The sequence below is a fragment of the Thamnophis elegans genome, chromosome 7 (genome assembly GCF_009769535.1).
Source record: "Thamnophis elegans isolate rThaEle1 chromosome 7, rThaEle1.pri, whole genome shotgun sequence".
Classification (NCBI taxonomy): Eukaryota; Metazoa; Chordata; class Lepidosauria; order Squamata; family Colubridae; genus Thamnophis; species Thamnophis elegans.
In genome coordinates, this window is record NC_045547.1 from 32,443,352 (window position 1) to 32,467,587 (window position 24,236).

General features: G+C 37.9%; 2 protein-coding genes across 2 annotated transcripts in view; one reads left to right on the forward strand and one right to left on the reverse strand.

Moving 5' to 3' along the window:
• Positions 1 to 82: 82 nt before the first annotated feature.
• Positions 83 to 24,236, forward strand: part of SGSM3 (small G protein signaling modulator 3) — a 26,000-nt gene continuing 1,846 nt past the window's right edge. The window contains exons 1-21 of the mRNA XM_032220684.1: positions 83 to 169; positions 4,940 to 5,002; positions 6,371 to 6,456; positions 8,729 to 8,795; positions 9,482 to 9,687; positions 9,767 to 9,874; positions 10,306 to 10,449; positions 11,325 to 11,520; positions 12,225 to 12,370; positions 13,895 to 14,119; positions 14,422 to 14,476; positions 15,274 to 15,401; positions 15,660 to 15,815; positions 16,744 to 16,798; positions 16,897 to 16,946; positions 18,027 to 18,179; positions 18,648 to 18,718; positions 19,532 to 19,580; positions 19,834 to 19,919; positions 21,170 to 21,292; positions 24,139 to 24,199. Coding sequence (XP_032076575.1) covers positions 4,996 to 5,002; positions 6,371 to 6,456; positions 8,729 to 8,795; positions 9,482 to 9,687; positions 9,767 to 9,874; positions 10,306 to 10,449; positions 11,325 to 11,520; positions 12,225 to 12,370; positions 13,895 to 14,119; positions 14,422 to 14,476; positions 15,274 to 15,401; positions 15,660 to 15,815; positions 16,744 to 16,798; positions 16,897 to 16,946; positions 18,027 to 18,179; positions 18,648 to 18,718; positions 19,532 to 19,580; positions 19,834 to 19,919; positions 21,170 to 21,292; positions 24,139 to 24,199 — 2,172 coding nt within the window. The 5' untranslated portion in view covers positions 83 to 169; positions 4,940 to 4,995. The remainder of the gene's footprint in view (positions 170 to 4,939; positions 5,003 to 6,370; positions 6,457 to 8,728; positions 8,796 to 9,481; positions 9,688 to 9,766; positions 9,875 to 10,305; positions 10,450 to 11,324; positions 11,521 to 12,224; positions 12,371 to 13,894; positions 14,120 to 14,421; positions 14,477 to 15,273; positions 15,402 to 15,659; positions 15,816 to 16,743; positions 16,799 to 16,896; positions 16,947 to 18,026; positions 18,180 to 18,647; positions 18,719 to 19,531; positions 19,581 to 19,833; positions 19,920 to 21,169; positions 21,293 to 24,138; positions 24,200 to 24,236) is intronic.
• MRTFA (myocardin related transcription factor A) overlaps positions 15,760 to 24,236 on the reverse strand; it is an 80,879-nt gene continuing 72,402 nt past the window's right edge. The window contains exon 17 of the mRNA XM_032220679.1: positions 15,760 to 15,845. The gene's annotated coding sequence lies outside the window, so the exon portion shown is untranslated. The remainder of the gene's footprint in view (positions 15,846 to 24,236) is intronic.

The following is a 24,236-nucleotide window of genomic DNA, read 5'->3' on the forward strand; positions in this document are numbered from 1 at the left end:
TAGCGCCTACCTTCCTACCTACCTGCCTACGCTTCCCGTCATGCTCTCTGCTGGCCGCTCCTTCCTCCAGCCTCCGATTCCGCGCATGCGTAGTGCTTTAGCTAGTGCTGACGAGACGAACGTGGGGGGGTCTGGCTGGGCTGCCAAGTTCGCCCAGGCGTCCTCTGAGGTAAAGGGGGGTCCGCTGGAAGCGGGGCGGGTGCGCGGGGAAGGCTCTCGAGCGGCGCCGTTTAGCAGCAGCGGCAGCACCGAGGGAGGCTGGGAGGCAGCGAGGGCAGGGAAATGGAGCCCACGGAGGCAGAGCCACGGGGCAGGTTAGTGGGCAGCATCACCGAGGGCCACGCATCTCCCTCCTTATGACAGGCGGAGAGGTAAACCGAAGAAACGGCCATCCAGGTCGGTGGGGAAGCTATGAGGGAATCCCTACGGGGGACGGGTTTTGCGAAGCAAGCAGGGGTTGGGAAGTCCGTCGGGCTGGTCCCAAGATTTCATGAATGATCTGAAGTGATCCACTCATTCCTCCCTCTCTGTCTCCATCAGCAGTTAAGATCTGCTCGCAGGGAAAAGTAGGGAAGGGAGCAGCATTTTTATAAAGGTCGGGAGGGAAAGAGGGATGCTCTGACCTGAAGCAAAACTAATACAGGAAGCATCTGCTCTTGCTTACAGACTGTCCTGAGGGGGTGGACGGGACTTTTCACCCACCTTATGGAGAAGAGTATAACAGAGTTGGAAGGGACCTGGCAGGTCTTCTGGTCCAGCAAGCAGGAGACCCTACACCAGGGGTCTCCAACCTTGGCCACTTTAAGACTCGTGGACTTCAACTCCCAGAGTTCCTCAGCCAGCTCAGCTGGCTGAGGAACTCTGGGAGTTGAAGTCCACGAGTCTTAAAGTGGCCAAGGTTGGAGACCCCTACCCTACACCAATTCAGATACATGCTTGTCCAGCCTCTTCTTAAATACTTTCCTTGATGAAGCACCCACCACTTTGGAAGGCAAGCAGTTCCAGCTGATGAATGGTTCTATCAGGAAGTGTCTGCTTTATTTCTAGGTTGGTTCTTTCCTTGATTAGTTCCCATCCTTTGCTTCTTCTCCGCTAAACAAACAATTCCCTCACCCTCATTCACTAAGGCTGCATTACTATTACTATTAGTCTTCTCATCCTATCACCTATCTCCTCCCACTTATGACTGTATGGCTATAACTTTGTTGCTTATATCCTTACAATTTATATTGATATTGTTTCCTGATTGCTTATTTGTACCCTATGACTATCATTAAGTGTTGTACTTTATGGTTCTTGACAAATGTATCTTGTCTTTTTATGTAGACTGAGAGCATATGCACCAAAGACAAATTCCTTGTGTGTCCAATCACACTTGGCCGATAAAGAATTCTATTCTATTCTATTCTATTCTATTCTATTCTATTCTATTGAATTGCTTTCAGGTGCTTTGGAGAATAGGTTGATTCCCTTTTCTTTGCGGCAGCCCCTTAGATATTGGGACACTGCTATCATGTCACCCCTAGTCCTTCTTTTGATTAAGTTAAATTAGACATAACCAATTCCTCCAACCATTCTTTATATGTTTTAGGTTCCGGTTCCCTAATCATCTTTGTTGCTGTTTTCTGCATTTTTGCTAGAGTCTCAACATCTTCTTAATATCGTGGTGGTCAAAACTGGATGCAATATTCCAAGTGTGCTTTATAAAGTGGTTTATAAAGTGGTTTAACCATTTTCACATGGTCTTGATTTTACTCCTCTGTTAATGCAGGCTAGAGCTGTTTTGGCTTTTTATAGTTACTTTGAACAAAATTAGAAACAGCTCAATCTTTTACTTTTAAAGTTTGTGCATCTGGTAATGCCTTATTCAATCCAATAAAATATTAGAAAGTTGTAAGCAGTTTTTTTAGTTCTTCATTATTCATTCTGGCTCTGGATGCTAAGCTAAGCCATAGGGAGAGAAAGAGAGGTAACAAGTTTCTGTTTGTAACTAATGAAATGTTGGTCATGCTATCCAATGTTAATTGCTTACATTTTCCCAACAGCCATAATTCAATCAAATTAACTCTTAGCAGTTCTGAATGTTTTCTGATCACAATACTGCTATTTAATAGTTTTGTACATATTGTACATAGAAATGAGTTAAACAGTCGTGCATTTTTCTGTTATGGCTAGTTTTCTACTGTTGTACTCTCTGAAAAACGCAAGTTTGTATTACCTTGGGTATTAGGTTGTTATATTGTCTAAGAAAAGTTCCTATGAAAGCAAATAATTGAGGTTTTTGAGGACAGGGATAAGGGAATAGTAGTTGCAAAATCCCCTCTCCTTCATAATGTAGAACCAATATTATTATAGTCATAGTTCATGTAATGATACTATTCTCAAATGCAATATTCTCTTCAGAATTGTTCCCCTCTCCTTATTGCTTGAGGCTTGAGGTTCAGAATTTGCCAGAATTATACCTACTTAAGTAGGAATCCCAATTTTATTTTATTTTTAAATCAAAGCTATTATTTCACCCAAGATGGGTTCTCCTAAAATAATCTTTTTATTGCAGAGAAAAACTGAGAAAAAGAAAAGTAGCACCACGTTACAATATGTTAGCACTGGGACTTTTATATTGTGAAAAATATTGATTTCTCTTTAAACAAATAAGAATTTGTGTTTACAGAAGATTTTTACTTTTTGTTCCATTTAGTGACTCATAGACCTCACTGCAATTTTCTGACTCAGTTGTTTAAAACATTCAGTGCTGGTTGCATACAGGCACTCCCCGACTTACAACCATTCATTTAAATACTGTTCAAAGTTACATTGAAAAAAGTGACTTATGACTGTTTTTCACACGACTGTGGCAACATCACAATGATCACATGATCAAAATTCAAGTGCTTGGCAACTGGCTCATATTTATGACAGTTGCAGTGTCCTGGACTGACATGATCCCATTTTGCAATCTTCTGACAAGCAAAAGCACCTTTCTTCACTTTCTTTCTATTTCACATTATCTACTCTCACTTCCTAAAAGGCCATCTGTTCTTCATTGTGAAGTTGTTGGTGACTTTTCACTTTCATTTCTAAAGTTATATTTTTGGTGTGTTACTAATATGGGAAAATATAGATTCAGAGAAAATATTTTTAAATAACTTTTTAAATGAAAATATTTGTGCCTAATATTGCCACAGATTTTTTTTAATTATGTAAAGAAGATTTTCAATGAGTAATACCTTTGTTTTACTAGCAACAACTTTTAACTTTTGATGATGACTGCTTTCCAATCATATTTTAATGATTTCCGCTTTTGAACATCAAAATATACAATTTGGAAATGAGTTTCAGAGGTTTCCTGGAATTATATTCTTAACTTTGGAGGTTGCATATTTCATAGTCCAAAATATATAGAATCTTTGTTTGTTGCTATAATTAAAATATCCTTTTTAAGCTGCACATACATTTTGATTTGCCAAGTCAAGTGTCAACATATATTTTCCTGAGCCTTACTTTTGTGTCTCCTATTGTTTATTACATTGGGATATTGTACGTTTTTCCATAAATTTCATTAATTCCTCAAGTTAATATTTGCTCAAGAGTGGTTCTCTTCCTAGCTTTACTTTTACAGATGGATTAAATATAGACACCAGGCATGACCTTAACATTTCCTTCATTTAACAAAATTTGACTAGGGTATAATCCAATCTTTTCCAATTTCATATATAAATTTCATATATCAGATTACATTGTTTTTGCTGGCCTCACATTTTTTCTTGAACTAGTATCAGCTGCTTTAATTCTCTAATGCTAAATAAACGTTTCGCCTGTCCAGTTGTTTCCATGCCTATGCGTGTGTGTTGATCTACATTTCTTAGCGCAGGAAACCAGTGTCCTCCAAAGACATTTCTGTGGTCATATGGCCAGCATGACTATAGACCAAGGTGCACGGAACACTATTACCTTCCAACAGAAGTGGCACCTAATTATCTACTTTCATTTGCATTCTTTCAAACTGCTTGTTGGGCAGACCTTTCTAATGTACATATGTTTAATTAGATTTAAGAGCCTTTCTAAGAGCCGAGGTGGCGCAGTGGTTAAATGCAGCACTGCAGGCTACTGCTAGATCAGCAGTTCAGCGGTTCAAATCTCACCGGCTCAGGGTTGACTCAGCCTTCCATCCTTCCGAGGTGGGTAAAATGAGGACCCGGATTGTTGGGGGCAATATGCTGACTCTCTGTAAACCGCTTAGAGAGGGCTGAAAGCCCTATGAAGCGGTATATAAGTCTACTGCTATTTATTTTTAAAAAAATAGATTAGAATTACTTTGATGACATTAATAAAACAAGTTTTATTTAACTTCTTTGCTGTTTAGGTTTTTTTTAATTTTAATTATTTAACTGGTTAATGTTAACCAGTTGCATAAATAAGGATATTTTAAAGAAATATCTTACTATGTTAATCTAACTCTCGGAATTGAAACTTCTATTCAATCATGTCCGATTCTTGGAGACTGCCTGGACAAATCTCTGCAGTTTTCATGAAAATATTTTTCAGAAGAGATGTGACATTGCCTCTTTTCCAAGAGAAAGTGACTAGCAGTAGCCATCCAACTGTGCTTGTGCTTGAGGTGGGACTAGAACTCACAGTTTCTGGGCTTCTAGCTTGATGCCTTAATCACTAGCTGCAATTATTATTTTTAATGTATTAATTTGACTATGATTAGAACTACTTGGGCTTATTGGCAAGTTTTGTACAAGAGTCAGGATATGAATTCAACGTTTGCCAGATAAAAATAATATTTGGTCTTGTAGCATATGAACAAGTAAGTGTTGTAATTAGAAATTTAATGTGATTTTAGCAGTGCCTCTAGAAAGTAACTGACAGTTATGATTGCTTGGTTTTAGGAATTAATTTGCTCTTTCCATATTATCACTCTATTTTGCAACAGAGTAATGGTTTTCTGCAGAATCTAAGAATCCTCATTGACTATATTCCTCCATAATAATGTCAGGTAAGCTCTTTATGAACATTGAGCATTTGTGATTATTTAAATCAGAGCATTGAGACTATTATAAAAAGATTGACATTTTAGCACTGCCTTTTAATATACTCCTTCCTAATATTTGTTCCTTCAGAGTGTAATTTTTGCTATCTTTGCTATTATATTTTGTTTATAACATTGGATACATATGATTGCAATGAACCACAGATCTGTTTTTCACTTGCCTTCACTTTACTCTGAAGCACATCATTCAACAAAACTAAATAATTAATAAATAAACAAAAAATAAATTTATCTTTTCAAAGCTTGATAAGAAGCTTTGTTGGCATGATATTTATTGGAGTAATTTGCTATATCTCTTTCCTAAATCAGTTTCTGGAATAATAACTATCATCTTCCAGGTTAAACTGACTTCACATGTTATTTCAGCCATTTTATATAAATCAGTTGAGATCCCTGTAATATTTTATGTTTCCATTCTCAAACCACAATTGCCGAAACTGTCCATTGGCTCTGAAAACAAAAGATAGCTTGCAAAATTAAATTCTCAATAATGAAGAACACCATGTCAGCTTTTTAATTTTGAATTTATTTTTATAATTTATAATTCATGTCAACTTGATAGGAGTTGTGGTGCTTCATTTAGTGTGTTTTCACTGCTGCTTTTACCTTGTTTGGGTTCAGAAACTAAACAGCCTCAGGCTTGGGAGACTTCCAAGGAATACCAAGGTTGCAGGTTGGCCTAGAAATTTGTAAAACATCCTGGGAGAGAATTGAAACAAACCATTTCCATATTATTTCTAAGAGAGCTGTGTGGATATATCCATGAAATAATCAGGTGTAAAGCTTGGGTTGAATAGTCTTTACCATTATCTATCTTGGCAATACATTAGTACAGGGGTAGTCAACCTTTTTATACCTACCGCCCACTTTTGTATTTCTGTTAGTAGTAAAATTTTCTAATCGCCCATCGGTTCCACGGTAATGGTGATTTATAAAGTAGGGAAGTAACTTTACTTTATAAAATTTATAAAGCAGAGTTACAGCAAACACCTACTGCCCACCACGAAAGCTGGAATGCCCACTAATGGGCGGTAGGTATCAGGTTGACTACCACTGCATTAGTATGTTAACTACAGTTTGATTCTAATACATAAAATATTTATTATATTTAAGGGCAGCAAGGAGAGAATTTTTCTTTTTCAAAGTTTAGATAGATCCTCATCTGATCTATCTTTCCAATATTTTTTTTCTTTTCTGAAATGTATTGAAATAATTGAACCTGAATTGAAATATCTTTATCTTAATATTGGTCCTTATACTGTTTGTGGTCATTTCTGTAATATTCCTGTGTACGCTTACTCTTTTTGCATATAGGAAGCTATACTCCCCCCACCGGTGGGCCCTTTTCTGCTCTTACTCCCAGCATCTGGCCTCAAGAAATTTTGGCAAAATATGCTCAGGTACATAGATCGCAAAGTAAAAAAATCTGTTTTGTCTTTATTTTTCTTTTGCAAGAATAATTAATATGAAGTAATGATTATGAAGGAGTACAAGGCTGGTATAAGAATGCTTAGTAGACTTGGAAATCAACTCACACTGTTATTAACATTTTTGCAGTAAAGCAAGAACTCTTTTGCTCCTGCAGCACCATTCTGCCTTCCTATGCTGAATGCCAAAGCTCAGCCTGACTCTTCTCTTTATCGTCTGGTTTTTCACCCTTAGCACAAAGGAGGCACCATTCTGTTCACTATCCTGTACAGAGTTCAGGGCAGCTACCTACATACAAATTCCTTGTTTATAGATATCAGGGGAGTGCTTACATACAAGGCTCGTTTAAAGCATCTTCACATTTAATTGCTGGCATAGTCACATTATTATGAACTCATACTTGTACAAAAAGATTTCTAAACAGACAACAGGTAATTTATAATGGAGGAAAAAAATGCATACATTTTACTTAAAGCTAAAAAAAGAAAAAAGTAAAAGTTCAATAACGCATTAATTGCCTTTTAAAATCATGTTTTACATATGACTACATCGGGGATACCATGTTTCCCCGAAAATAAAATAGAGTCTTATTTTCTTTTGACCCCCGAAATAAGCACTTGGCCTTATTTTCAGGGAGGTCTTATTATTTTTTAGGTGCAGTAGGCGGCACGCGTGGTCACCTCATGGCTGCTGCTGTGTTGCAATATTTCCAGAGAGGGCTTATTTTGGGGGGAGGGCTTATTTTAGCGCATGCACTCAAAATCCCGATTGGGCTTATTATCCGGGAAGGTCTTATTTTCAGGGAAACGGTAGAAAGTATAAAATATAGACTTTCCTTATATTTAAAATATGCATAGATTCTTTTAAAAATGCTTTGTGGATGGGTGGCAATGATAACTTATTCCAATTGGCTTATACTTAGCTATGTGTCATGCCCCTGTTGGAGCCTGAATCTGAGGAGGAGGATGAGCCAGAGCTAGAACTGGCAGGAAACTGAGGGGGGCGCTTCATTCTCTTCGGAGGAATGTGGGGAAGAGCAGCCCAGGGCCCCTCAGGATTGGGACGGCTTGTTTGCAGGGAAGAACAAAGGCAAGCAGATCTCCTCCTCGCATGAGGAGCGACAGAGCTCGGGCAATGAGCAAGGACCGCCCTTCCTCATCCTCAAGCAAGGAGAGTGGAGAGAAAGCAGGAACAGGGCAGGCCAACCTGACAACTCGGGAGGAGAGCACCCCAATCCTCTTCACAAAGCACACCTAGGGACTGAGATTTAAGGAGATGCTGTGGGGAGGAGCATTTGTCAGGAACAAACGCTGAATTGGTAGAGTTTGGTGTGCTGATACAGACATTTGGAGTTTGCAGGACTGCTTGCTTCTTCCTTACTTGTGGACTCAGTACCCTGTTCCTGACTTACTTGTGGGCTCATTGTTTGTTCCTTGGTTTGTGGACTCATTGTTTGTTCCTTGTTTCATGGACTCATTTCCCTGTTCCTTTGTTTTGCTGGATCAGAGGCTGTGCGTGTGCATTGCTCTGGTACTTGCCAAGAACATGAGAGCATTTGAGGGGACATTTGGAGCACTAAAGGGGAGTTTGAATTCTCAGCTGGCTGTGTGACTTTCATGCCTTGTTCCGGGTCATCATAGTTACACATATATATGTCTAAAGGATGTGCTGGGTCCATTTGTATTAAGTCAGGAAATTAATCTATTTTACATTAAATATGATTCAACAGTCGGTTTTTTTTCCTCTTAATGAAATTGGGATGATTGTAATATAATGCAATAGTAATAGCTCCCACTACGGCCTTATTGCTTTCATGAATGAATTAGTATATAAATCAAATAAATGATGATTGCTAGGTTAGAAGAACAGTGATAAACAACCATAAAGATAAACAACCATAAAAACACTAGCAACATTTTTGATATGCAATATGTGCATGCAGAATTGATATCTAAAGAAGTTGGACAAGGAAAAGATGTTAGGTTTGGACCAGTGGAAGAACATTTTGAAATTTCCTTCAAATTCTTGATTTATCTATCTTAGAGAAAAAGATGGAATGTGGCGGAATACCCTTTGTACTCTTTGTACTTGTATGCTGGCTGGTGATTAAGAAAGAGAAAACCAGGTTGGAGAAGAGATCTGGAAGCAGTCACTGTTCATTTTGGATAACAGCAAGGCGTAAAAATATTGCATTTGACCATTGCGTTAAGTGATAAATAGCATTTCTGTTCTTTTATTTTCCAGAAAGACGAATCTCTTGAAGAGCCAGAGATCCGATATGATGAATTTGGTTTCCGAGTTGGCAAAGAAGGCAAGTTCTTCATTTCTGAAAGGCTTGACTTGTGATCAGATCCCTCTCAGTTTCTCATTTAGAAGATTTTAATTCCCACTAACAGTATTTCACTTCTTTAAATGTATTCATTTTATTTGAAAGAATATCAATGAAAACCATATGTCAGACATTGATATAAAATAGATAAGTCCTATGTCATTTCTTGTTTAGGACTATACTTTAAAATGACTTTGAGTTTGAAGAAGAAAAATGCCATCTTTATGAAAATTACGAATTTGAGATCTTGTTAGTTATGAGAGGATACATATGTATGCATGAATTTTGTTTGAAATGCACATAAGTGAGAGCTAAAAAAGTATCAGAGATGCAACTTCTTCAAGCATATATCAGGATTTGTCCTACAAATGGGGTTTTTTTTTCGGAGGGGTCAGATTAATTTGATTCAGTATCTACATTTCCAAGAAAACTTTTTCCTTTTCCTTTCAGTTGAATTCATGGATGTACGTAAGCTTTATTAGAGACAGCTCACAGTTTTTTGCTTTTGAATTCCTACATCCTTGAATCATGCAACTGTGAATTAGGAATTCACTCTGTGCCAAAGTTCAGTAACTTGTTCTCCAATTATCTTTTGGAATATCCAAATATTTAGAGGCTTGTTTATTTTTCTAGTGTTATTTTTCCCCCACTGTTTGGATATACTACAGATAGTGTAGATCCACCCAGCAAACTTTTGGGGATCTCGCTGATTGAAGAGCCACAGCAGAGACTGAAATGGCAAGCCCATCTGGAGTTCACACACAATCATGATGTGGGAGACCTCACGTGGGATAAGATTGAAGTCACACTTCCGCATTCAGACAAGCTACGTTCTCTGGTTTTGGCCGGCATTCCTCACAGTATGAGGCCCCAGGTAAGACTACTCAAGAAAGAAAGCTTGTCTGTAAGAATCTCTGACTACATTCAACTCTTTTCCAACAATTTCCCCCCAGTTGTGGATGAGACTATCGGGTGCTCTACTGAAAAAGAGAAATTCAGAAATGTCTTACCGAGAAATTGTGAAAAACAGCTCCAATGATGAAACAATTGCTGCTAAACAGGTGAGTACTTTTCAGTGTTAATGCTTTGGGGAATTAAATCGGTGACAATTCTGTTCTTACACAGAGCAAGGACTTAAACCATGTTGATCCCCGAGCTTCCTTTGATTAGTTCTTAGAGCTTTTCTGAGATTGCTGAAAATTGCCAGTATAGTTTAAATTGGCATACAATTAAAAATACAATTAAAAACAAATCAATGAAACTTCTCCAAACTACCCCCCCTCCCAATACCTCACCATATTGATGCTTTATCTAGTTCACAGTCCTCAGCACTAAAAATGTTAAATATGTTACTGATTTCAGGCTTCAAGAAGTCAGCTCAATCACCTTTCTGGAAATGAGTGGGAAATGTTTGCCAGCAGATTTACCTTTATAGAGAAAAGCTCAACTGTCACTGACTAAGTGCTTATCTTTGATTCTTGATATTCCTCAGATTGAAAAGGATTTACTCCGCACCATGCCCAGCAATGCCTGTTTCTCCAACATGAATAGCATCGGGGTACCACGGTTACGCAGAATATTACGTGGATTGGCTTGGTTATATCCTGAAATTGGGTACTGTCAAGGCACTGGCATGGTAAAATATTCTTTTTCATTATGAAATGTATTTGCTTTATGGCCATTTTCTTGTAAGGATCTGTTCACAGAAAGGTGAGAAGCAAATTCACTCTCAATATTGTTCTTGAACTAATTGTAGAGAATAGAATAGAATAGAATTCTTTATTGGCCAAGTATGATTGGACACACAAGGAATTTGTCTCCAGTGCATAAACTCACAGTATCCATATAAACAACAAATAATAGATCATAAAACATAGTCATAATCATTAATTATAAGTTACAAACAACAATGGATAAATCATAAGTAATCAATAGGAGAAGATAGTAGGGAAGATGAGAAAAGATGAAAAATGACACAGTCCTGTGGGAATTAAGTGTTCAACAGAGTGATGGTCCAGGGGAAAAACTACCTTTATGTCTAGTTTTTTGGCATGCAGTCCTCAATAGTGACATCCTGAGGGGAAAAGTTGAAATTGATCATGTCCAGAATATAAAAAATCCCAGAGAATCAAACTTTTACTCAATTTTTCTTAAATCCACTATATACCTAATTAGATTTTAAATTTGCTATTTAGATAATATGTGGGCTTCCATTTAGTGATACCTGTCAACTTAATCACATTGAGATTGTGGTGCAGAGTTGTGGGACTATACTTATGAAAATAAGTCTCTCCCTCTCCATCCATATCCCAGGTTTGGGAATCCTAACCTAATGCCACAACTTAGCTGTTCAAGCCTCCAAGATAGAGGAGGCAAAATTATTAGAATTCTAATTTTCAAACACTTCCTTTCTATTCTGTCATTGAACATATAGTTAAGCAGAAATAATTCCTTTTTGTGATAACAAGTGCTTTAATGCTTACTTTTAGATCTTCTCTTCCTTTATGCTAGGTAGTGGCTTCCTTGCTTCTTTTCTTAGAAGAGGAAGATGCCTTCTGGATGATGTGTGCTATTATTGAAGATATGGTGCCAGCCTCCTACTTCAGTACCACCTTGATGGGGGTCCAGACTGATCAACGTGTCCTACGCCATCTCATTGTGCAATACCTGCCCCAGCTGGACAAACTTCTTCAGGAACATGACATTGGTATGGACCTTTTTGTCTGATAATTTCTTTTAGTTTGATGAGATGGATACATGCCGAATAAAACCGGATTTTGAGAGTTTAAAGTGGGGCAGTTGTAATAAACTCAGTGGCAGTTTAATGGTGGAATAATCACTTGTTAATGGGAGTGCATCCAAATTCAACCTTTAGCATGGCACATTATCGGTTTTTAAAAACGTATCTGGAAAGATTCTGCCCAAGATCTTGGAGACCCATTATCAGTCAAAGCACAAATACCTGATTTTTTTAAACCAATTCCTATATACTGTATTTCATTTATATAGAGTTCATTTGTTATTTTAATTCTTCCTATAAGCAGGTAATTTAGTTTTTAAAGAGGCCTTTAGTTCAATTTAAGACTTTAATGTTCACTTCTGTGAATAACAGCATACTGAACATTGATAACAGTGCTAATAATATAGGCCAGAAATTATTTCCATACAACTGTGAATCTCTGCATTGCTGCATCTGTGAATTCAAGAACATTTATGATTTTAAACATTCATCTATGGAAAAAAACTATGTGTTTAGTTGTTCCCAATGATACAAAATGAATTAAGAACAGTGTATTTTCTTCTACATTGCTTAAAGAAATAATGTTAATGCTCTTTTTTATGTTGGAAATGAACAGAACAAGCATACAGTTGACAGATAAACTGATGTTGTATGTTTATTTCTATCCACAGAGCTCTCCCTCATTACCCTACATTGGTTTCTTACATCATTTGCTAGTGTGGTGCATATCAAGCTGTTGCTGCGTATCTGGGACTATTTCTTCTACCAAGGCTCCATTGTTCTCTTTCAGGTTACACTGGGTATGCTCAGTTTGAAGGTAACTAATGTTTTGTAAAATTTCTTAACTTCCGCTTTTTCTTTTTCTCTCATGGATGGAATGGGCATACTATGTGGGGTGGCTAGAACTCAAGACTTCTTAGCACACTGAGGATCTTGGGGAAAAGTTTCAGGAAAGAATAAAAATAATCATATTTTGCTCACTTAAAACTTAGGTAATTTTTGTATCCTCAACATCTCCATGGCCTTAATTTCTCTTTTCAGCCTTCTGTAATAATGCTACTAGCCTAGTTTATAAATAAGATATTAAATACTACCATATTTATATTTAAAAAATATGTCTTTCTGGATAGAGCTAGAAAAAACAGTAAATGCACATTTCTAACACCAGAATTACAGAAGTATCTTGGTTTATTTATCTTGAATGCATTGACAGTGCAGACAGGTAAATACATGCCTATTCAACATTAATGGATTAGTGAAACCCATCATTTTTATGTTATTTTGTAACCTTGAGTTATTCTGATAAAGATATTATCCAAATGAGGTTTTATATTTTTCTTCCCTTGATCAACACGACTACTTTTGCTTTTTTGTGCATTCATGAGAATCTGTTGACTGCAACATGGCTTATTTCAATTTAGGTGCAGGCAGACTTCAGACAGAAAGAGCCTGTATTTTGTTTTGTATAAACTATTCATTTTTGAGGTAGTCCTTGAATTACAACCATTTGTTTAGTGGCCATTCAAAGTTACATTAGCAATGAAAAAGTGACTTGCAACCAGTTTTAACGCTTAGGACCGTTGCAGCCATTTCCATGGCCATGTGGTTAAAATTGAAGTGCTTGGCAACTAGCATGTATTTATGACAGTTTCATTGTCCTGGGGTCATGTGATCATCATTTGTAACCTTCCCGACTGGCTTCCAACAAGCCAAGTCAATTAGGAAAGCTGGATTCACTTAATGACCATGTGATTTACTTAACTCTGGCAAAAAGGTTGCAAAATGGGGCAAAGCTCACTTAACAACTGCCTTGCTTAGTAATGGGAATTTGGGGCTTAATTGTGATAATGAATGAAGGACTACCTGTAACTTGTTCGGTGTGGCTGTTGTATATCACTTGTACAGAAGTGGCTGAAAATCTGGTTATTAGTGATAAGTTATTTTCCATAAACTTTCATCTAAAATCAGTTGCCTGGAAATACAAGCTCTTAAAATCTAGTTAAAACAATAGTTTATTTGTTCATGAAGATAAGCTTAGCCAGATTTTACTAGAAGTCATTCCCAAATTCTGGAGAGTAACAGCATTAATAAGGCAATATTACTACTTCCAAGGTTTTAATGTTTGCCACCCAGACTAATATATCTTTATCAATATGTGCTCTAGACATCATTGATTAGCCAATATGGAATGAACAAGGAAAGCCATGACTGATTTTATCTTGCTTTGAACTGCCTAACCGTTCCGCACTAGATTAGGATTAAGTACAACAAATGGGAGCAAAACTATTCTGCAGGATGATTCACCTGTATCATGCAAAATAACTTGTCCATATTAACACAGGAAGATGAACTCACCCAGTCTGAGAACTCTGCATCTATCTTCAACACCCTCTCGGATATCCCATCTCAGATTGAAGATCCTGATGTGCTCCTACAGGAAGCCGTACGTGTGTCTGGCTCACTGACAGATATAGTAGTAGAAACTCAGCGTTGCAAGCACCTTGCTTACCTCATTGCGGACCAAGGGCAGCTACTGAGTCCTGGTGCTGCAGTAAACTTATCAAAGGTAAGTTTTTAAAGCCTTATGTCCTTCATAAATTCAAAATATCCTTGACTTCTGCTTCCATTGTCTTCTATAGTAATGATGGTGGGTTTTATATACTCTGTGAAGAAATGCTGCCAGGCTCCTCAAATCTGCTATTTCAACTCTGTATCTCTCTTGTCACTTGCATTTCCTTCCCCACATCCATTTATTGAACATAATTTTCAAAATATACCTTACAATTCTAAACAAAGTGCAATTGCTCAGTAAAGGCTTTTTAAAATACTTTTCTCCCTTTTTATGCATTGCTTTTCCATTTCACTCAGATTGTGCGACGCAGAACACAGCGTAGGAAGTCTGGAATCACATCACTCCTTTTTGGTAATAAAACATTACATAATAAAATATTTAATTCCCTAGAAAGAACAGTTGAAAGTTGCTAGTGTCTTTGTACATTTTTTGCCAAACCATGTATTTGCTTTTAGCTAGGTTAAGCAGAATACTGCTTGTCTGTGAGTCCATCCTTAAAGGCAGCTCAGAAGTTGCAGCTAATGCAGAACATGGGAACTTTTAGAGCCTCAATAATATGTTTGCGGTCCTAAATGGTTAAGACTTTGATACTTGAAGAAACGCCTCCCCCAATAGGTACCTTCTCAAATACAAAGCTCTGCAGGAAGATCTCTTTTCAGCATCCCAGAATTGAAGAGATCATCTACAAAGAAAGAACTCTTTCCTGTTGTGGCATCTCAGCTTTGGAATTATAGATAGTTATCAGAATTGTTTCCTTTTCAGTGCAAGATAAAGGCCCTAAGTTTTTACTTCTGCATTTGACATTTAACAGCTGCAGCAACGTGGCCATACCATATTTTCCCTTATAAAAATCTCTCCCTCTGTTGTTGTATTGAGGCTATGACTTGTTCAATTAATCTAAAATTGTGTTTATTTTTGCCTCATTTTATTGTTTTATCGTACATATTATATGGATGGTAACTCACCTGGGATTGTTAGAATTTTGGGCAAGCTAGATATATTTTAATACATAAAAAGTCAATCTAACACTGTACAACCTAGCAGTTGTTCTTGATTTACAGTAAATGAAATCATGTTCATTTGAACTTTTGTCAGTACTTGCAGTAAACCAAGTTTGCAGCTTCAGAGAAATTGTTTTTTACTTCTAGGAGAAGATGATGTGGAGGCACTGAAAGCCAAAAATATTAAGCAAACAGAGCTAGTTGAAGACTTACGTGAGGCCATCCTACAAGTGGCTCAGCATTTCCAGTGTGTGGATCCCAAGAGTTGCAGCATAGTGAGTGTGAAGTTATCGTCGTAGACACACCTATATATTCTGTTGATAACATAGCTACATTTATGTTTCCATTTTAACAGGTTTGTATGATTGTTATGGAGAAAATTAATCCTATGAGGTCACTAAGAGATAACACCAACTTGATAGCACATCAATACATTTATTATACATACAATACATTTATAAATCTATATAAATAGATTTGTATAGTATCAGAGTGGAAGACTATCGCTTATTGCTGTCCATCCTGCTTTCCAGGACTTGACTCCAGATTATACCATGGAAAGCCACCAGCGAGACCATGAAAGCTATGTTGCGTGTTCCCGTAACCAGCGGCGACGTGCCAAGGCTTTGCTGGATTTTGAGCGTCATGATGATGATGAACTAGGCTTCCGCAAGAATGATATCATCACGGTATGGTGGTCAGGAACAACACAATATGACCTTAGAGAGAAGGAAATTGAGGGGAAATATTACTATAATATTGTGTGAATAAGGAACAACAAATGTACTGAATTTATTTGTTTTATTTGTCCTAGACAAACAATAACCAAAAAAACACCCAAAATCATAATTACATATTTACATAAATGAGGGGTCCTTAGTAACTGTCTGAGCATGGCTTTTTTCTTGCAGACATTTCATTACCCAAACTAGGTATTAGTGCTAGTAAGGAGTGGGGTTTCCTCTCAGTTTCTATTCTAGTAGTTTACCCAGTCAGTGTTGGTGGGAGTGGTCTCGGAGGTTCTTTGGTTGGGCTGTTTACTATTAGCTTGTTTGACAGTTCTTTGTTTGGGCTATAGTTTACTTCTTGACTGTTGGTCTGATATTAATTTTGGAGTTAATCTATTCTCATCTGGGCATTGATTCCTGATGGGGATGTATTTTGATCTTTTTGCTCCCTTTTTGGCTTGTTGATTGTCTCTTTTGCACAGTATGTAGATATTGTTTATGTTTATGTGTCTATTGATGGCTAATTTGTGAGAGTGACAGCTTCTAGAAATAAAAATAGCATTTTTGGACTTGGTTTGGTTTGGAATGGTCCAATTTCCCAGTTGAAACAAATTAGGAATTAATAGACACATAGACATGAATCTCAGAATCTGCCATTTTCATTTTTCCTGAAACTCTTTGTTCTAGAGTATTATGGAGAATTTAAAAAGAAATAGGTAGCTGAATCTAAATTAGCCATTCTCCTCTTTATGGTCTTTTACAATTAAATACCAAAGTTGTGCCCAATTCATGACACTTGAATTCTCTTCACCTCTCATTTCCTGTTCTTATTTGCCATTTATTCTGTCTTTCTCTGTGTAATTATTATTTTTCCTTTCCATTTCTGTAGATTATATCCCAGAAAGATGAACACTGTTGGGTGGGTGAGCTAAATGGCTTGAGAGGTGAGTGAAAATGGGACTTGTAAAGTATTTAAAAAAAAAAAAATACAAGTTTTTAACTGGCTGAAGTTTTATCTTTTTACTGTTTTTTTAAAAAACAGGTTGGTTTCCTGCAAAATTTGTAGAGATCCTGGATGAACGGAGCAAAGAGGTAATTTTACTAACATACCTTATGGCTGAATCTTGGTCAGTCTCTAGGGTCAACACATTCTATTATATTTTGGCCCAAATGTATCTGATGCAAATCAATAGTATTCAAAAAGTAAGAAAGCCAGAGAATTAATTAAAAATAATATAAGAACTAATTCAAAATTGGTAAGAAATATTTTAAGAATAACAAGTAAAAAGGCAAATAGTAAGAAATTATTTAGAAATACTGTAGCAGCCTCATTCATACACTTTACAAAATAACAGAGTTGAAGGGACTTTGGAGTCTTCTAGTCCAACTTCATGCTCAAGTATGAGACCCTATGCCAATGGTATAAGTATACCATTCCACACATGTGGCTCTCGAGTCTTTTCTTAAAAGCGTCCAGTAATGGACCACCCAGAACATCTGAAGGAAAGCTTAGCCAGGTGATAGAACTTGCTGACAATGCATTTGATCTCACTGCATTATCACAAGTGGTTAAAGTGTTGTATTGCAGACTACCTCTGCTGCCTGCCAGCTACATGCAATTTAGCAGTTCAAATCCCACCAGGCTAAAGGTTGACTCAGCCTTCCATCTTTTTGAGGTGGGTAAAATGAGGACCCAGATTGTTGGGGCCAATATGCTGACTCTGTAAACCACTTAGAGAGGGCTGGAAAACACTATATAAGTGGTATATAAGTCTAAGTGCTATTACTATTGCTGATGCATGGGAACCCATCCACAAATCACCAGAACAGAAATGGCATATTGATTATTTGTCGTGAAGTTGTTTTCGTTTCCCAAGTGACCACATAGACAGATTTCTTCATGACAACCTAGCCCTAACTTGGTCTTTCAGGTTTTCCAATGACGCAGTCATCGCTGCCACTGCTGCTTGTCTTCTTCTCTTTCATTCCACCTTTCTGAGCATTAGAGGCTTTTTCAGAGAGTTAGGTCGTCATATAATATATCCCAAGAATGATAATTTGAGCTTTGTTATTTTTGCCTCAAATGAGAACTAAAGAAATCTGTCATGAATGTCCCTTTCTTGGCTGGGTTGCCGTCAGGTGATTCAAAGGCTAAAATTTCATTCCTTTCAGTATTCTGTTGCTGGAGATGATTCAGTTACAGAAGCTATCACAGATTTGGTTCGAGGGACTCTCTGCCCAGCCCTCAAGGCTATATTTGAACAGGGACTGAAGAAACCATCTCTGCTGGGTGGGGCTTGTCATCCCTGGCTCTTCATTGAAGAGGTAAGGAAAGCAATTGCTATTTGCAGGATCTTTGAAAATACTGCTAATCTGACCTCGTACAGTGACCATTTGCAAGTGCAACATTGAGGGAAAATAACTTTGTGACCAATCCTCACATTTATGATCGTAGATTTGTAAAGAAAAGGAAAGCTGAAGTAAGATCATAAGCACAGTTCTGGTTTCATTTAGCAACCACGTTGCTTAACAACCAAGTTGCCATTCCCAATTGTGATCACTAAACAATCTCTTCCTGTAAGCTGGCAAGTACATAAGAGAGTATTGTGTACCAGAGTACATCATCTTTGTATATCTGGACTGCAAGGAGGTACTGGAATAAACTTGGGGGCCAGTTGTAGCTAATTTGGCAGGGTGGCTATAGATCTAAATTATTGGTCACTTGTAGGAGAAATAAAACCAACCAGATTTAAAATAGTTAACGTATGTGTGTGTATGGGTTCTTGTCTCTAGGCTGCTGGGCGTGAGGTAGAGCGAGATTTTGACTCTGTGTATTCTCGTCTTGTACTTTGCAAAACCTACAGGTAAAGTTTCTCTATATTTATCCAGCTTTTTCTTGTAATATTTCTCATAAGAATCTGGCCTAATAAATGGTGGAATAGAATATTGCAGTATAAATGCCTTAAACAGACAATTTTCTTAATTATCTATTTTTGGGCAATGCAATTAAGTTTCAGGAAAAAGAAAGTAGTATCTCCATTACCATCGCCATCTTTGAAAACATAAAGGCCTGTTGTGTCATCTGCTATAAGCCAAACTCGGAAGCAGAATTAAAAGAACACTGGTCCTTATATTAGCAAAGCCAGAAAGTAATTTTAGATGTATCACTAGGTAAAAATTTAATTCAATAAACCACTGCCATCTTGTCTTTTAAACATACCTAAGATTTTTATTAGTTGCCCTATAAAATTTTCTTTTTTTTTTACATCTTGTATTTTGTTAATGCTATTTTAGAGTGTTGGGCATTGCCTATAAATTGCCAGTGAATGGGACTGTCCTTGATTTATGAAATCCCTTTTTAGATCGTAGAAAATCATCCTTATCTGGGAGCAGACTTCACCCTTGGACATCTAAATGCATTATTTTTGAAAACATAGAAAATTATCATAGTCCCAGTCATGGATTTCAGGTTTTTTAATGGAAAAAATGGCTATGCTTTTTAATTCTCTATTTTATCTCTACCCACATCAAAATATAATCACTTCTAGAATGTCTGGAGCAGAGTCATGTATGATGGAAATTGCAAGGACTATTGAGACTCTATTTAATAAGAAGTACTGTTGGGCCTCTTGCTTTGGCATAACTAATACATAACACAAATTACTTTACTGTTTTAGGTTAGATGAAGATGGAAAAGTGCTTACTCCAGAAGAACTTCTTTATCGAGTGAGTGTACAGTTTGATCCCTAAAATAGACATGGAGAAAATCCTAAACAGGCTTATATGAGTGACAAAAATCTTTTTTCCTATTAGACTGTGAAAAGCCATCGGTATTGTCAGTGTCAGTGGATTATTTTTTAAGATTTAATCATTTCAATTGCCATCAGAGGCCCAAAATTGAGAATGTGAAGTTTTGATAGTTTGTTATCAAAGGGAGGAGGGTTATCGACTTATCTTCTTTTTTCTTTCTTTCTGGAAGGCGGTACAGTCTGTGAATATGTCACATGATGTCGCACATGCTCAGATGGATGTAAAACTTCGGTCTCTCATCTGTATTGGACTGAAGTGAGTCATATAATTCTGTTTCAAGCTTTATTGAAAAAGCCATAGAATAGCAGTTCAGGGTGTAATTATCAACCCTTCAAGGCAGGTCAGACTTGGAAACCAATGCCATCATGTAGATTAGTTCCGCTTTTATTATAAAGCTATATTAAGATAGTATTTCAGGTCTGAATGTGCTTTCAAGGGAGTGTGTGAACCAAGGTAGGGCTTGCCTGAGACATTTTCGTCATGTTACTCTCTAGTCCCAGATACAGGCTGTTCTTATTGGGTAGCAACTGGGTAGCAATTCCTCCTCTTCCTCCTCTCTTTCAAGGTAATTCTTTCTGCCTTCTACAGAAATTTACCAGTTTATGTCTGTAAGCATGTCGAATGAACTCAGGCTGCTTCTGTAGAATGCTATTCTGTTTGCCCTGCCCCTCCATAAAGTGATAGAGGGATGAGAAAGCAGACCCGCAATCTATCATCAAGACTTGGCTAGGTGAGGTTGGGAGGTTGCTTATATCTGAAATCCTCTGGCTGGATTTTATATGGAATATAGTCATAAAGACAGAGGAGGAAGTGCTATTGATATTCCCACGTCTCTTGTAATAGCTAGATGCCGTTTTCCACATGGCTAGGTTTGAAGTTCTTTATGAAAAGAAGGGTACCAGTGACAGGCTGAGAGTCACTGATAGAGAGTCCTTAAACCCACCCCCACCCCTTAGCTCCTTCCTGGGCTCCTGAATCTCATAGCTGGGCTGGTGATAGATATTCCCAAGCTCTGTTTGCTAGAAGATTTCAAGATTTCAATTTCAAGTAGGGCCAGGGAAATCAAGTAGGGCTAGGACTTCATGGATACCATGTGTCAAAGCACCTTCTCAATGGGAGGAGGGACTACACTGAATCTGGGTTTCACCTCAAAAGCAATTAATATGTAACTTGACAGTGGAGGAGATTCACATCAGTCTGTTTTCATGGTCAAGGATGTTACTCAGAGTAAATTCTTTAGCTTAGAATTCACAAATTCTAACATTAGGCTGGAATGAGTTAAAATAGATTCCACACACTGAAGTTATATGAATAGCTAATCTAAAAATCTGGCACTTGGTTCTTATTATTTCAGGACTCTGTTATTTTAAGTTGCATAGAATTGCAAAAAAAATAAACTAATTAAAGGAACAAGATTTATTTTCCAACTGCTATTTACTCAGGCTTGCCTAATATGATGAAACACATCTGTGGCTTTGTAACTCAATTTATAACTTGATTTTCAGTGAGCAGGTGCTGCACCTGTGGCTTGAGGTACTTTGCTCGAGTTTGCAGACAGTGGAGAAATGGTTCCATCCCTGGTCATTTCTGCGAAGTCCTGGCTGGGTACAGATCAAGTGTGAGCTCAGGTAAGTGGTTTTTTTCTGCCTTCCATATTATTGTACTACCAGATTGTGTTTTCTGGAAATTACATTCTTATCTAAATAAATTCATGCCAATTTGATGCATTGGTGGTAAGTATATTGTTTAAATATCTCTCTGATCTCAAGGTCCTGAGATTCTCATATGCTGCTCTTCTCTCTAGGGAGGCCAGACCCATTTGAACCGTACAGTCCCAAGGACTGATGACCTGAGTGGGATTTAGAGGGAACCAGGGGATATCTGGAGGGTTGCTGCACAGGACTGCTGAAACTCGGGTTACATCTGGAACCAAAGGGCACCTGAGGCTTTGGGTTGGATTATTCCTGTGCTGCCTCTCTTGACCTTTCACTCCTAACACTCCCCATGGCTCACAGAGGAGCCACATGTTTCAAAAAGGGCTAAGAGACACCTAGAGTGCTGCTGGAGGAAAATGTGAGATGAATCTGATTGGACATGACTTTCTGCTGCTATTAAGGCCTACCTTGTGGCAGCAATAGTGGCAAAACACCTTTATTTCTCTGTTCTTACTGCATCTGTAAAGTGTCCCCCGACAACCTCGTTCAAGATCATCCACTCCTTCCTGGGACAGGAGGGCTCATGTGATCATCTTCAGGGCCATGCAGAGGAATTAGTAGAACACCTGACAAAGTTGCTTGGATTCCTTCCCCATTAGAATTCATACATGGTGATGGTCCATTAGAGATGGCTAGATAAAGGTCTTGCCCAGTTATCTGGAAACAGTTCCATCTTGTTGGACCAATGCTGTCAGTGCAAACACCTGTCAATTAGTTCCTTGTCCCTGCTGGCTGGTGAAAGCATCCAGGATGGTGACAGGCAGGTGGGTTCAAGCAGAAATCGATTCCTCACTGCAAGGAAGGGATGTTTCTGGAATCTTTCAAGGAGGCCCTGGCTCACCTCTTCCTCAAAAAAACCCTCTCTTGATCCTATCTAGACCATTTCTAGACTAGTCTTCCACCTTTTCTTTTTAGGGAATATGGTAGAGAATGTGGTTGCATGGCAGCTTCATGGATGAAATGGGTGATCTGAACCCCTTCACGTCAGGATTCAGGTCCAGTTATGGGAGAGAAGAAACATTAATCATACTTGTCAATGATTTCTGATGAGTTGAGATGGATGAGGTGCATCCATCAACTCAATTCAAGGTTAGAGTTATTATTGGTTATTGCCTATAGTCCTCCATAGCATGGCTCCAGGTTATCTGAGGGACTGGCTCATCCCAATGGGATAGGCCTGCCCCATCCATACCAGCAGAAGCATGCTACAGGCCCTGTGAGTCAAAGAATTTTGGTTGTGAGGGGTCAGAAGAGCTTTTTCTGCTGTGGTGCCCACCCTTTGAAGCATCTCCCCACCCCAAGGTAAGATTTGACCTTCTGAAAGGGCTTGAAGATTTGGCTCTGCCAGCTGGCCTGGGGTCCCAATGGGGGAATAACATTTTGGAAGTGATTAATGGATTAGCCAGACCCCACTCCTCCCCATGTGCAGTTTTCTCCCTTCCTTTCCATTGTCATTAATTAAACTTTATCTAAATTTAAACCTATGTTTTTGAACATTTTAATGTTTTACATGGTATTTTCTTTGTATTGACTGTTAAGTCACCTAGAGTTGCCTCAGCATGACGGAAGGTAATGTAGGGCAGGGGTCTCCAACCTTGGCAACTTTAAGACTTGTAGACGTCAACTCTGACTGAGGAACTCTGGGAGTTGGTCTGCAAATCTTAAAATTGCCAAGGTTGGAGACCCCTGATGTGGGGCACTGTTATGTCACCAAGACCACTTTCCCAAGGGACTAGGGTTCATTGAACTACTGGTCATCAAATACCAAGGGAAGAAATGGAACTAACCCATTACCATTCTATTGATAAGGTTAGTCAGTCAAACTAGTCAATGGAAAGCCAAAGTTAAAAAGGAACTGCTGAGCATTTCCCATGAATGACAGAGGTTGAATGATGAGTAATTTTGATTAGTGGCTCAAGGTTACATATTGACTATAGATATAGGAAATCTGGCAAGAAACTCACTGCACATGTATAGGAAAAATAGAATAAAATACATTGACTTTCAGAGTGCTGAGTGCTCCAGTTTACCTTTTCCTTTGTTCTTTTCACAATTAAAGCCATTTATATGAATAACTCCAGAGCAGAAGCTTATTGTGAAGCTTTTTGTTCCATGGTGGTGCAGTGATTAGAATGCAGTACTGCAGGCTAACTCTCCTCACTGCCAGGAGTTTGATCCTGACTGGATTAAGGTTGACTCAACCTTCCATCCTTCCGAAACCCAGAATTTTGGTGGCAGTATGCCAATTCTGTAAACCACTTAGAGAGGGCTGTAGGGCACTATGAAGCAGTATATAAGTCTCAAGTGCTTTTGCTGTCTTTAATTGTCCTGATTTAATAAAACACGTAAATATTACTGACTCAAATATATTTTCTTTTGCATAAATCGTGTATTTCTTCTCTGTATAATATTTACTTGCTTATATTTGTGCATATTTTTCCAATCTTGAGCAGAGGTGGGTAACCTAAACCTGGATTTTCTGTAGATACGTTATTTGCAACAGACTAAGCAATTGTTTAATAACCATAAATTAATCATGCTTGCTTGGTTTGTGCAATATAGTAATATGGAAAATTATGTTAGCTGATTTGTGGGCAATTAACACAAATTGCTTTTAAGTTTCTTTTCCTGTATTGTATTGCTATGCAGTCTGAATTTGTAGCAGAACTATTTGAGGTTGGGGCTTCTAGCAATGTTATCTAATTTCATTGTCTATAGACAAATCTTAAATCCTAACTGCTGGGTGTATTCTGTCACAGGGTCCTCAGTAAATTTGCATTCAGCCTTTCTCAGGACTGGGAACTCCCAACAAAAAGAGAGGTGAGTATGTCACCCTGAAAATGTACCTGGATTCCTT